This window comes from Molothrus aeneus, chromosome 21, assembly GCF_037042795.1.
Source record: "Molothrus aeneus isolate 106 chromosome 21, BPBGC_Maene_1.0, whole genome shotgun sequence".
Taxonomy (NCBI): Eukaryota; Metazoa; Chordata; class Aves; order Passeriformes; family Icteridae; genus Molothrus; species Molothrus aeneus.
Genome location: NC_089666.1, coordinates 3,563,001 through 3,575,920, shown reverse-complemented (window position 1 = coordinate 3,575,920; position 12,920 = coordinate 3,563,001). Strand labels below are relative to the sequence as shown.

At 45.3% G+C, this 12,920-nt stretch overlaps 1 protein-coding gene across 2 annotated transcripts in view; it reads right to left on the bottom strand.

Moving 5' to 3' along the window:
* Positions 1–6,865: 6,865 nt before the first annotated feature.
* VPS13D (vacuolar protein sorting 13 homolog D) overlaps positions 6,866–12,920 on the bottom strand; it is a 100,350-nt gene continuing 94,295 nt past the window's right edge. For both annotated transcript variants that reach the window (XM_066563828.1, XM_066563829.1), the window contains 3 exons: positions 12,481–12,612; positions 8,504–8,744; positions 6,866–7,870 (listed from right to left, as the gene is read on the bottom strand). In XM_066563828.1, the coding sequence (XP_066419925.1) occupies positions 7,739–7,870; positions 8,504–8,744; positions 12,481–12,612 (505 nt within the window). In that variant the 3' untranslated portion in view covers positions 6,866–7,738. The remainder of the gene's footprint in view (positions 7,871–8,503; positions 8,745–12,480; positions 12,613–12,920) is intronic.

Here is a 12,920-nt window from a genome sequence, read left to right as displayed (position 1 = left end):
CAAAGGAGAGGGGAAAAGGTGCCTGTGGAGAGAAAGGTGAGTGAAGTTCTACTGTGTAATGTGGATTTTTATTGTTAGAAATCAGGAAGCTGAAAGTGGGGGAGTTGGCTCTTAAACCTGCTCATAAATGTCAGCTCTGGTGTGATCTCACTGTGATTATGACCTTGGCAGCCGTTTATTTTTGCTCACAAGCTTTTATCAGCAGCACAGAATTTCTCCAGGTAGATACTGATCTGATTTTATATATATATATATATATATATATATATATATATATATTTTATGGACAGGATCAGCAGTTGGGATTAGAATTAGTGAAGCAAACTGCATGAGTAGTAATATCAAGGAATGACAACTGCCACAAAAGAAGGAGTTCCCATGTGAAGGTGACATTGTCTACTGAGGCTGGTACAGATTAGAGGCACCCAACAGAGAGAGGAAGGAAATTATCCAGGTCTGGAGCCCTCAGCACAGCAAGGACATGGAACAGATCCAGAGGAGGCCACAGAGATGCTCCAAGGGCTGGAGCTCCTCTGGAGCCAGGCTGGGAGAGCTGGAGACCAGCCTGGAGCAGAGAGGGCGCCAGGGACACCTTAGAGCCCCTTCCTTTATTTCAAGAGGCCTCTAGAAAGATGGGGATGAACCTTTTAGCAGGGCCTGCAGCTGTAGGAGAAGGGAAAGTGGTCTTGTAGTGAAGGAGAGCAGACTCAGACCAGATATAAGGAAGCAAATGAGGATGAGGCAGTCACAGGTTGCCCAGAGCAGTGGTAGATCCATGGAAACACCCAAGCCAAAAATTCTATGACTATAAATATCATGATTGGTGTCAGCTTGTACTGAGCCAGGTCAGAAATAATTGCACCCATTTATGCACAAAATTCTAGAACATTTGCCTGTCTGAGCTGGGGGATAAGGATGTAAGGCTGCTGTCTCTGGATAATCCTTTGAAGGACAGTGAAATTGCTATTACACCACAAATAAAGATATGTTCTGGCATGGAAGGTGTGCTGAATAGAATCTTCACATCTCTGGGATGTTTACTTCAAATATTGTTTCCTTCATACTTTGAGAGTCAAAGAAATCTAGAAAAGGATGAATGGAAGGGCCTGGAATTGCCCATTGCCAGGGGGAGGCATCAGTGGTGATGCTCCTGCTGCTGGACCTGCTCTAGGAGCTGGGGGGAGTCTGGCCATGCAAATGCTGGGTTTCTTGTGAAAATGATTTTATTTTTTCCCTCCCATTAAACCTGCATGCAGGCACAGGTTTTTTGCTACATCATTATTTAGATACCCAGTGGTTTGTAGGGCTGGATGTCAGTTGTTTGCCAAAGCAGTCCTCAGGAATGGTGAGTCACCCTCCTGGGGCAGAGCAAATGTTTGCTTTTGTGGTGTCTGCAGGGCTGAGGGATAGCTGGTATGATGGATTTCTCCTTTATTTATTAGAATTCCTCTGCAGCTGCAGCATGCAGGGGACTTTTTTTTTTTTTTTTTTTTTTTTTTTGCTGGCATTATCAGAACCCATTGTTCTGCAGCTCCCATCCACAGCCCTTGTCCTCTGGGTGACCCAGCCATTTATCCAAAATGGAAATGCACATGGAAGCTGTTTACTTGGCCCATGGCCTTTCAGTGCTTTTGAGTCAGCCCAGAGCAGCCTGAGGTGCAGGGTTGTTTTTACCCACACTTTGTGCTGAGCACAGGCTTGGGCAGTGCAGAGTCAGGGAAGAAAACCCAAAAAACCAAACACACACCAGCCAGCCCTGTGTGACACTGTGCTATGGATAAATTATGTATGATATACATAATACACCCTGCACCCTATATAATTTTTTTATATATATATATATATATATATAAAAATTTATATATATATATATATATATAAATTTATATATATAATATATTATATATAATATATATTTTATATATATATAATATTATATATATCATATTTATATATATAATATATTATATATATAATATATTATATATATTATACTATAGATAATTATATCTATATAATTTTTATATATAATTTCATTATATATTATTATAATATATAATTTCATTATATATTATTATAAAATTATATATTATGATATAAAATATAATATAATGTAATGTAATATAATATAAGATTATGTATTATATTATATATATTATAATACATAATACACCCTATAATATATAATAGTACCCTATATATAATATAATATAATATAATATAATATAATATAATATAATATAATATAATATAATATAATATAATATAATATAATATAATATAATTAATATGATATGATATAATATAGTATAATATAACATAATATAATATAAGATTATATAATATTATGTATTATGATATATTATATATGTTATAATACATAATACACCCTATAATATATAGTAGTGCCCTTCATGGGGTGGGCAGGCCCTGGCTCAGGGTGCCCAGAGAAGCTGTGGCTGCCTCAGGAATGTCCAAGGACATTTCCATCCTTGGCAGTGCCCAAGGCCAGGCTGGACACAGGGCTTGGAGCAGCCTGGGACAGTGCAAGGTGTCCCTGCCATGGCACAGGGAGGATGGGTTGGTCTTTAAGGTCCCTTCCCACCCAAACCAGTCTGGATTCTGGGATTCTGGTGCTCTCTGTTCATCATGAGTGTCCCCAGGCCCTGAGCAGAGCTGACCCCTCTGAGGGAACTGCAGTTTGCACCCACAGCATTTTGTATTTCTGGCCAAAAATGTGCTGTGGTTCTGCTAAGCAAAACAATATGATTGTTTTCCCCCAGTGTTTGTCAGTGGTTAATGAGTAACCTTTTCTTTCTGGCAGGAATCCTTGTCAGATTCTGCCCTCTCCTGCACCCAAGGCACGAGCAGGGCTGCTCACAGACCCAGCTGGGGCTGATTTCTCAATTCCAGTTCTCAATTCCCTGTCTCCCACTGCAGAAAATCTGCTCTGGAGAGCCACAGACACTCCCCAGTTTGCTCAAGCTGCTCTGAGTCCTGTTAACAAAACATTTCCTCAGCCAGGGACGGCAGTGGCAGGGGAAAGCAGATGGGTCTGAGCTGCCCTGAGCCTCTGTCACAGCTCCCAGACCAGCTGGGAGCCACCAGCAGCTGCAAGAAAGTCAGACCTGTGACACAAAAGGAGTTGGAAGTGCTTTGTCCCAGTCCTGCATTTGATAAAATTAAGCAATGTGGAGTAAGAGTGTGCTGTCAGGCTGGAATGCTGCAGCAATCCAAACTGGAGTCTGAAGCAAATCTTATTATGCTATTATATTTTTTATTATTATTTTATTTTTGTATTATTTTTTATTATTTTATTGTACTTTATTAGATGTATTTTCAGAAAATTAAGGTTGCTCTTTCTTTGCAACAATGCTGCCTTTAGGAGGGTGGAATAGAGGAGTTTGGAACACAGCCCTTGCTTTTCAAGAGAATTTTGAAGTATATGCACATTTGGGGGTGGGTGTATATATTTAAAGAAGTAATACAGATGCATAGATGTGCACAGTGTCAGGTGAAAATGTGTATAAATGGATTTTGAGCAACTCTTGACTTAATTCAAATGTGCTTTGATTTTGCTTTGTTGTTTTTGGTTTTTTTAAATATCTGTGCAACAATCTAAAGAGAGTATATTCACTGAAACCTGCTTTTTCAGCATGAGGTACCAGAGGTGAAGCCATTGTGAGCAGCAAATCAAGCTGGGTTCCTCTGAGAAGGAAAACAGAGCAAATCTGAGAGGATCTGTCAGCCCACTGGAGGAAGCAGCTTTGTACTAAACAGTGCTTTAGAGAGAAAAAGAAGTTTAAAAAATACGTACAACAGTTGGGCTAAGATGTCACACAGTATTTTATTGAAGAGAAAATAGGTAAATGTTGAAAAGCATCATGCAGTTTAGGAAATGAGATAGTGGAGAGATCAAAAGGTCCCTGACACTGGGAAATGTCTGGTTATGGCTCTGGTTGGAGATGGGGCCCATTTTGCCACTTAGCTTCTCCCCACAAGAATGTAAACTCTGCTCTGGAAAGCAGCCTTGGGGCTGGAGCTGCTCAGAGGGATCAGCACTGAGCTCTGGGATCATCACTCTGAGCTCTGGGATCATCACTCTGAGCTCTGGGATCATCACTGAGCTATGGGATCATCACTGAGCTCTGGGATCATCACTGTGAGCTCTGGGATCATCACTCTGAGCTATGGGAACATCACTCTGAGCTCTGGGATCTCTCTGAGCTCTGGGATCATCACTCTGAGCTCTGGGATCATCACTCTGAGCTCTGGGATCACTCTGAGCTCTGGGATCATCACTCTGAGCTCTGGGATCATCACTCTGAGCTCTGGGATCATCACTCTGAGCTCTGGGATCACTCTGAGCCCTGGGATCACTCTGAGCTCTGGGATCATCACTCTGAGCCCTGGGATCACTCTGAGCTCTGGGATCTCTCTGAGCTCTGGGATCATCACTCTGAGCCCTGGGATCACTCTGAGCCCTGGGATCATCACTCTGAGCTCTGGGATCATCACTCTGAGCCCTGGGATCACTCTGAGCTCTGGGATCATCACTCTGAGCTCTGGGATCATCACTCTGAGCTCTGGGATCACTCTGAGCTCTGGGATCATCACTCTGAGCTCTGGGATCATCACTCTGAGCTCTGGGATCACTCTGAGCCCTGGGATCACTCTGAGCTCTGGGATCACTCTGAGCTCTGGGATCATCACTCTGAGCCCTGGGATCATCACTCTGAGCTCTGGGATCTCTCTGAGCTCTGGGATCACTCTGAGCCCTGGGATCACTCTGAGCTCTGGGATCACTCTGAGCTCTGGGATCACTCTGAGCTCTGGGATCATCACTCTGAGCTCTGGGATCTCTCTGAGCTCTGGGATCACTCTGAGCTCTGGGATCACTCTGAGCTCTGGGATCATCACTCTGAGCTCTGGGATCATCACTCTGAGCCCTGGGATCATCACTCTGAGCCCTGGGATCATCACTGTGAGCTCTGGGATCTCTCTGAGCTCTGGGATCATCACTCTGAGCCCTGGGATCACTCTGAGCCCTGGGATCATCACTCTGAGCTCTGGGATCATCACTCTGAGCTCTGGGATCTCTCTGAGCTCTGGGATCACTCTGAGCCCTGGGATCACTCTGAGCCCTGGGATCATCACTCTGAGCTCTGGGATCATCACTCTGAGCTCTGGGATCACTCTGAGCCCTGGGATCATCACTCTGAGCTCTGGGATCATCACTCTGAGCCCTGGGATCATCACTCTGAGCTCTGGGATCATCACTCTGAGCCCTGGGATCACTCTGAGCCCTGGGATCATCACTCTGAGCTCTGGGATCATCACTCTGAGCTCTGGGATCACTCTGAGCCCTGGGATCATCACTCTGAGCTCTGGGATCATCACTCTGAGCTCTGGGATCATCACTCTGAGCCCTGGGATCACTCTGAGCTCTGGGATCATCACTCTGAGCCCTGGGATCATCACTCTGAGCCCTGGGATCATCACTCTGAGCTCTGGGATCTCTCTGAGCCCTGGGATCATCACTCTGAGCTCTGGGATCATCACTCTGAGCCCTGGGATCTCTCTGAGCTCTGGGGCTGTGGCAGGAGCAGAGGGCAGGGAAGGGTGTTGGCAATGTCTGCCCCATGCTCCCATCCCTGCAGGAGCCCCTTGGGCTGCAGGAGCTGTTGGGAACAGGATCACTCTGACCCAGCAGGGCTGGATCAGGGTGGAGCAGGCAAGGGGAAGGGGTTTTCACTGTGACCAAGCCACAGGACACACACACACCTTCAGCCCTGCTTTTGGAACCTAAAATTCAGTTTCTCTTTTCCATTTTCTTTCATGCCTTGAGAAAGTGAAGACATTTTCTGTCTCAGGAGCGGGCAGCCAAGTGATGGCTGCCTGTCTGTCTGTCTGTCTGATGTCTGTCCTGGAGCCAGGCTTGGTGACAGGGTGGGCTGGGGCTGTTTCCAGCAGGGACAGTGGGGACACAGCCCCTGGAGTCTTTCGCCTTTCCAGGAGCACTGGAGTGAAACTGGGCAAGGGAGGAGAGGGCAGGACAGAAAAGGGGAGAAAAGGGGAATAAAGGGGAGGGCAGGAAAAGGGGGAGGACAGTAAAGAGGAGAAAAGGTGGAAAAGATGGGAAAAGGAAGGAAAAGAAAGGGTGTGATGGGTAAAGGGGATGAGAGGACTGGGAAAACAAGAAGGAAAGGGGAGGAGAGTAGAGAGGGAAGACATGAAAGGTGTCATTTCCATGCTGTGTGGGTCTCTCCACCACTCAGAGACAGCTCCTCCTTCCTGCCCCTGCTGAGGTGCTATTTCATCTACTCTTTAGTACACCTTGAAGCTGGACAGGTTTTTTCTCACACATGACTGAGTTCAGGGCATCCCAAGGGTGTTCAGTGGCTGCTCTGGTGCTTGCACAGCATCTCCTCATGGATGGTCACTGCCCCAAGCACTCCATCCATCCCCTGAAGTGCTCAACACAGCACTGAGAATTACCCCTTGTTCTCCCTCCCCACCTTTAGCAGCCCAGTATTTTACAAGAGCTCAGAAGTGGTTTCATCCTCACCTTCAGCATCAAAATGTTCCCATGTGTCTTCATGAAAGGACTTTACCTTCAAATTATTTTACCTTTTAAAAGGTTTACTTACACTGAACCAAAAGGTTTCTGAAGTCACACTTTGAAATGCAGGTTACTCAGCAGTTACTGGAGAGCTGTGTCTTCATACCCAGACCTGGCATCTCCAGGGAGTCAATGAGACACTGAGGGCTCCAGTTCCTGTGGGTCAAGGTGTTTAAAGCACTCATTCCTCCCTCTTCAGTGTGGTCACAGTGAATGAGACAAATACCAATGTGCTGCACAACATCAGGGAAAATAATTGTTGGTTTTTTTTATTTAGAAGTTTAGTTCTCAAGATATTGGGAAGTCCAACAAGCTGGTAATGTCCTCTCCCCCCACCCTTCCTCCACCTGAGGGAAGGAAAAATCTGAAGTTAAATGTTCAATTTCCAAGACTGCTCACTTCAACTACTTCAAAAATAACTCAGAAAAGAGGCTTTGAGATGCAGACTGTGAATGTAAAACTGAATCCTCCCTGTATTATTTACCAAAATACAATTTTTTTGTTAAAAAAGAGGCTGACATTTCAGTGCAAGACCAGGTCTCCTGTATTTACCTGTATTAGTGAGTTAAGAGAAAAAAACAACAAAAACCCCACAAACAACCCAACCAATGCCCCCTAATCACAGTGTTAATGCACCCTATTCATGGTGTTAAAGCTCTAAACCACAGGACACCTGTGCTCCAAAAGCTGAAATTAATTCTTGATTTTATTTTTTAAAGGTTTATCTACATTCCTGTACTGTGAAAATCAGTTTTCTCAAGGAAAAAAAAAGACAGAGAGAGAGAAGGGCTTCTGTCAGGTAGTGCAGTATGACTCAGTAGAGCTCCTTTAATTTCTTTACACAGTAAACAGACTCATATTTATACCAACACCCTCTGCAGTTGTATTTACATGGACACTTGTACATATATACATGTTAGCAAAATACAGGGCTTCTTCTCCCAGACCCAAAGCTGTGTCAGCTACACCTCTGGTATACAACTAGTGCTTAAAAAAGAAAAGCCACCTCTTTTGTTTTCTCTAAATACTAAAATTCTATTTTTTCCTTCTCTAGTCACCCAGTCCTGGCTCCAGCCTGGCACTTGCAGCTCCTTCTGGCAGTGAGGAAATGGATTTTCAAGAGTCCAGCTCGAGTTGCTCTTGATTTTCACTAAGTCTCAGCATCAGCTGCTGCTCATAATAAAGGCTCTTTGCATAGTTGATTTCTTGGGACACCTTTACTGCCAGAGCTTCTGATTTCACTTTCACCTGCAGAAAGAAAGAGGATTTTTCTTAATGTGCTCCTGCTGTCAGCTAAAACAGAACAGATTTTAGATTTGAGGTAAGGGACAGAAAGGTTTCAGTGGAGTTTCCTCCTCAGCACTTGGGCTGGAGCAAGGAAGAAGGGTGAGGGAGCACCAGGTACACACACAGATATTCGAGGGTGAGAGCAGGAACACAGGGCCATATCTGAGGTTATTTCCTTGGCCTCCCCTCCCACCTTTTATCTGGCTGCTCTGTTTGGAATGTGAACTGACTTGGGTCAGGGGTGAGCTTGTAACTGTGCCTGTAAAACAGCCCCTGAGCAACTACTGTAATGGCACAGAACATAAACACTGTTCCAGCATCAGAGACTCACAGGAAAAACTGCTGCATGTAGGAGAAGATTAAACAGACAGCAAAGAACCCATGTGGTTAAAAGTTAAAAGCATTTCACAGGTAAATACATGTTTCTTCCTGTTACTTTTCAGCCTGTAGGACTATTTTAGTGTTTTCCTTTCTTCAGCTTTCTCAGGAGTTTAGGGAGCCACTGAAACCTTGGCAGCAGCTGTTTCCAGTGCTGACAGAACAAAGCCTGTGCCTGAATCCCTTGGCTCCCAAGGGGAAGGTGCCAGTGCTCACCATGGGCCGCTGCTGGGAGGGGCCTGGCATGGCCAGCCCGCTGCTCGTGTTCACAGCCTTCTTGGTGAGCTGGATGTAGACATTGCCGTGGTCCTTGGACACCAGGCAGTGGTACAGGTCATCATACCTGACCTCCAGGAAGATGCAATCCCTGTCTGTGAAGTCTCCACTCTTGAGGAAATACACGGCCTTGGAGGAGATGAGCACGCAGTAGCTGTCGATGTTCTCGACGGCGATGAAGCTGCAGCAAAGGAGAGAGCATTGTTAGCTTAGAGCTAAAAATAGCAAATTAACAAGTGTCCTATCCTGCTTGTGACCTTCAGAAGTCCATCAGAAAATTAAGTAGTGCCACATGTACAATTCCTCTGTATTTAATTTAAATTGTTTGGCTATGGAGCTAATGAAGGACGCTCTCACCTATTTATAAAAAGATCATGCTGTAAATCAAATATCACTGCTGACTGCCTGGCCACCAGCTTTGGGCATTACAGATACACATAAAAATGTCTTTTAGGAACAGTAATTTCCATGCTCTGGAGCACTGCAAGTCCTAATGCTGAAACTTAATGTTAACTAACTTCAGCAAATCAAATTGCTGTAAATGCTGTAAATCAAATGCTGTAAATGCTGTAAATCAAATATTGGTGCTGCCTGCCTGGCCACCAGCTTTGGGCATTACAGGTACACATAAAAATGTCCTTTGACAAGGACTTAGGAACAATAATTTCCATGCTCTGGAGCACTCCAAGTCCTAATGCTGAAGCTTAATTGTAACTCACTTCAGTTCCAGAGCTGGTACGTGAAAGGTTTGCAGACATTTATGACAAGAGCTGTCCTGTAATTCTCCTGTGCTTCTCTGCTCCCCACACCTCCCTGCCTTCAAAACCAAAATCAAGTTGAACCTGCTGCCAGGATCAGTAGCAGAAAAGAGAAATTAGCTGTTTAACAAGGGGTGAGAGGTTAAGCAGCAAGCAGGTTTCCCCAGGGAGATTAGGCTGAGTGATGAATAGGAAGAGGGAGAGAAGAGTGAGTTAGGAATATTGAGAGTTACGATGGCTGAAAAGAATAATTGTAAGGTGCAAAAGTGAAATGGAAGTTGAACACACAAATGCTTCTCCCCCACTTCTGATTTACTACTGAAATGAACCTCATTAGTGGGGCTTTAAAAAAGCTGAAAAATTCAGCAACATGAATGTGGAATCATAGCTGAGCAGAGCAATAGAGCAGTGCTAAACAGAGTAAAAAAGCTCTGCCAGCAGCCCCCAGGGTTGACAAGCATCTGTAAAGGAGGATTCTGCTGCTGTCAGGCAGGCTCCCAATTGCTGCCCCCTGAGCCACTGCTCATCCAAACCTGCCTGCTGTCCTCACATCCTGCAGAACCCTCCACTGGCTTAGGAATCTGTGACCTTTGTCACTAACTCAGTGTTTCTGATAAACAGAAGAGTTCCCAAATCTCCAAATGCACCCTTGGCTCTCCCAGTTAAATATCACTGCACACACAAGCTACTCTGATCTGTAGTTAAATAAACCCAGAGCTATAAAAGATATGTTAATAGCCAAAACTATGGCAAGAGGTCAGGCCATAGTTTCTTTTTGTGGTATAAAAGGATAACTCCAGTAATTCTGTATTCCCAGTCCTCTCAAAGACACTGCTCTGCACTGAACTTGCCTTTCCCCTTCCCTCTGTGCTGAGTGCCTGGCCTCACTCCCCTCACACTGGGCAAGGAGCACACACCAACTCCAGCCCACACTGTGCCCACACTGTCATGTGCTGGGGAGGACACAGCCTCATTAAAAAGGGCCTGGAACATGCTCTGCCCAGCTCTAACCTTGGATGAAGCTCCAGGAAGAGAAAAAACTGTGTTCCTTTAAGTAAAACAAACTGGGAGAAAAGTGGAGTTTGGCTTAGAGGAACCCAGGTGAAAGACAACATGAACAGAGCTCCAGAAATCAGCACCTGCCCTGCAGTTTTCCACTGGAGTTCAAACACTTCAGGGTAAAGTTCTGCCTTTGAAATTAGTTATATAGGATGGAGAGTGACATTTTTTATGAAGTGTCACAGAAAACTTAATTTAAACCCAGAGCAGCAGTACAGCTGCAGAGAACAGCCTGGTGCCCTGGACAAGCACATCAAACACGAGTGTTTGAGGGAGGCACCAGATCCAAGTGGTCAGGATGCCACCAGGGCCACCAGGACACCCAGGGGACAGATGGGGCACTGAGAGCTGCTCCCAAGCCCAGGGGATGCCCCTGGGCACTGGCCAGGGGTTGCATTTGCTCTGTGGGAGCAGCACATGATGCATGAACTTCTCCTTAAAAGACTTTTACTGGTGGCATGTATATATTCTGAGGAATGGAAACAGAGGTCAGTGAGTTAATGGAGAAGCCCAGAAACATTAGCTAATTTGTAGTTCAGGCTCTACATTTTGTTCTAAGTTTGAGTCATGCACCACTACCTTTGCTCTTGCCAGCTGTTTCTTTTTTCTCAGTGTTAAGTTCTTAAAACTGGTATTTTTAACCTTTTCAGATATTACTGCAAGATACAACTTTTTTTCTTTTAAACCCATACATCTACACTATTAAAAATATCTCAAATTAATAAAATGAAAAATTAAATGAAACATGATCCAGTAGAACAAAGTAGAAGCAACAAGATCTCTGGAGAATTTGTGGGGTTCTTAACAACATCAGGAAGTAATTACACAATATTTTCCAGAAGTGAAACAGCGAGCCTAACTGGAAAAAAATGTGGAAACATTTAGTTAGAACAGTAGAGCAAGGTATTAAACCCCCTTTTATGGATTTAACTCTGAAGGAAAATATGCAAATAATCAGGTCTTCAAATGTGTTTCTGATTATGATACTAGGATAAAAGTCAGAGGCATAATTTTGTATTTATTTTCCATGACAAGAAACACTGTGTTCCTGCTGAATGATGTTTCTAATAGCCAGAGTCACAGTGAATGAACAGTGTGACTTGGTGACAAAGGCCACTGCTATGGGCTACACCAGAGATTGTTTTTAGTCACAAATTGCTCTTTCCAGTCTCCCTGCCTAAGAGCCATCCTGAATAGACACAAAGATCCTGAAAGGAGATGGAAACAGGACACCCCACATGTGAACTCCCAGGGTGACAGCAAGTGGCAGATTGCAATCTCTTCCTGAGGCAGAAACTGGGGTGGCACAAGGAACCTGCCCAGTGACACTGGTGACACCAAGTGACCCTGCTGAACCTGTCCCTCCCTCTGCCAGCTCCACCATCAGCAGTTCTGACCCTGTGCCCTGGGAGATGCTCTGGTGGGTGACAGACACAGCATCTCATCCCTCCCCTGACACAGCTGATCAGTAACCATGGTGGAGATCAGGCAAGTGATGAATTCTGCATTTAGACCCCAATCCAAGAAACTGATAGTCCCCCTGAAGAATCCCAGAATAATCTGGGTTGGAAAACCCTCTGAGACCACCAAATCCAACTGTTCCCCTAGCACTGCCCAGGCCAGCACTGCCCCATGTCCCCAAGTGCCACATCCACATGGCTTTTAAACCCCTCCTGGGATGGTGACTGCACCACTGTCCTGGGGAGCTGTGCCAGGGCTTTATGACTTTCCATGGATAAATGTACCCCAATATCCAACCTGAACCTCCCCTGCTGCAACTTCAGGCCATTTCCTCTCATCCTGTCCCTTGTTCCTGTTCCCTGCTCTGTGGACTGGCTGCACCTTCTGTCAGGGAGCTGTGGAGAGCCAGAAGGTCCCCCCTGAGCCTCCTTTCCTCCAGGCTGAGCTCCCCCACCCAGTGCTCCAGACCCTTCCCCAGCTCCATTCCCTTCCCTGAACACACTCCAGCCCCTCAATGTCCTTGCAGTGCTGAGGGCCCAGAACTGAACACGTGTCTGTTTTAGACATTCGTAGAAGACACGAAGGGAGCAAACAGAACAGAAATGCTCAGAGCAGCTGTGGAAGTGGCTGTGTACTCACAACTCATCCTGGATGTTGTCTGTCAGTTTGAAGAGCTGCTCCTGTCCCTCTGCTTGGCTCTCCAGGTAGCGGGGCAGGAGCCCCTGGGGTCCCCTGCAGCACCGGGGCTTCCGCACTCGCTCTGCCTTGGTCCTGCGGGCAGAGACACACAGAGATCACCTCCTGCAGCCTCTCCTTCCACTGACACTGCCTGCACACTGAATTCGAGCCTTTGGGAAATACAAAGCCCTCAAAAATCCCAGGTCTTCACAAACACTTGGATCTGGAAGATGTGGTGGCTACTCACACATTTCTGTGAGATGCAGAACCATGCAATAATAAAAACAGAAGAATTTTATCCACAAGGAAGTAGCTAAATCAGGAGAAGTGAAGTGACCTAAGCAGCATATACTCTCTGAAGGTTTTGGGATGTATTTATCAGCAGTTTTACTGATTTGACC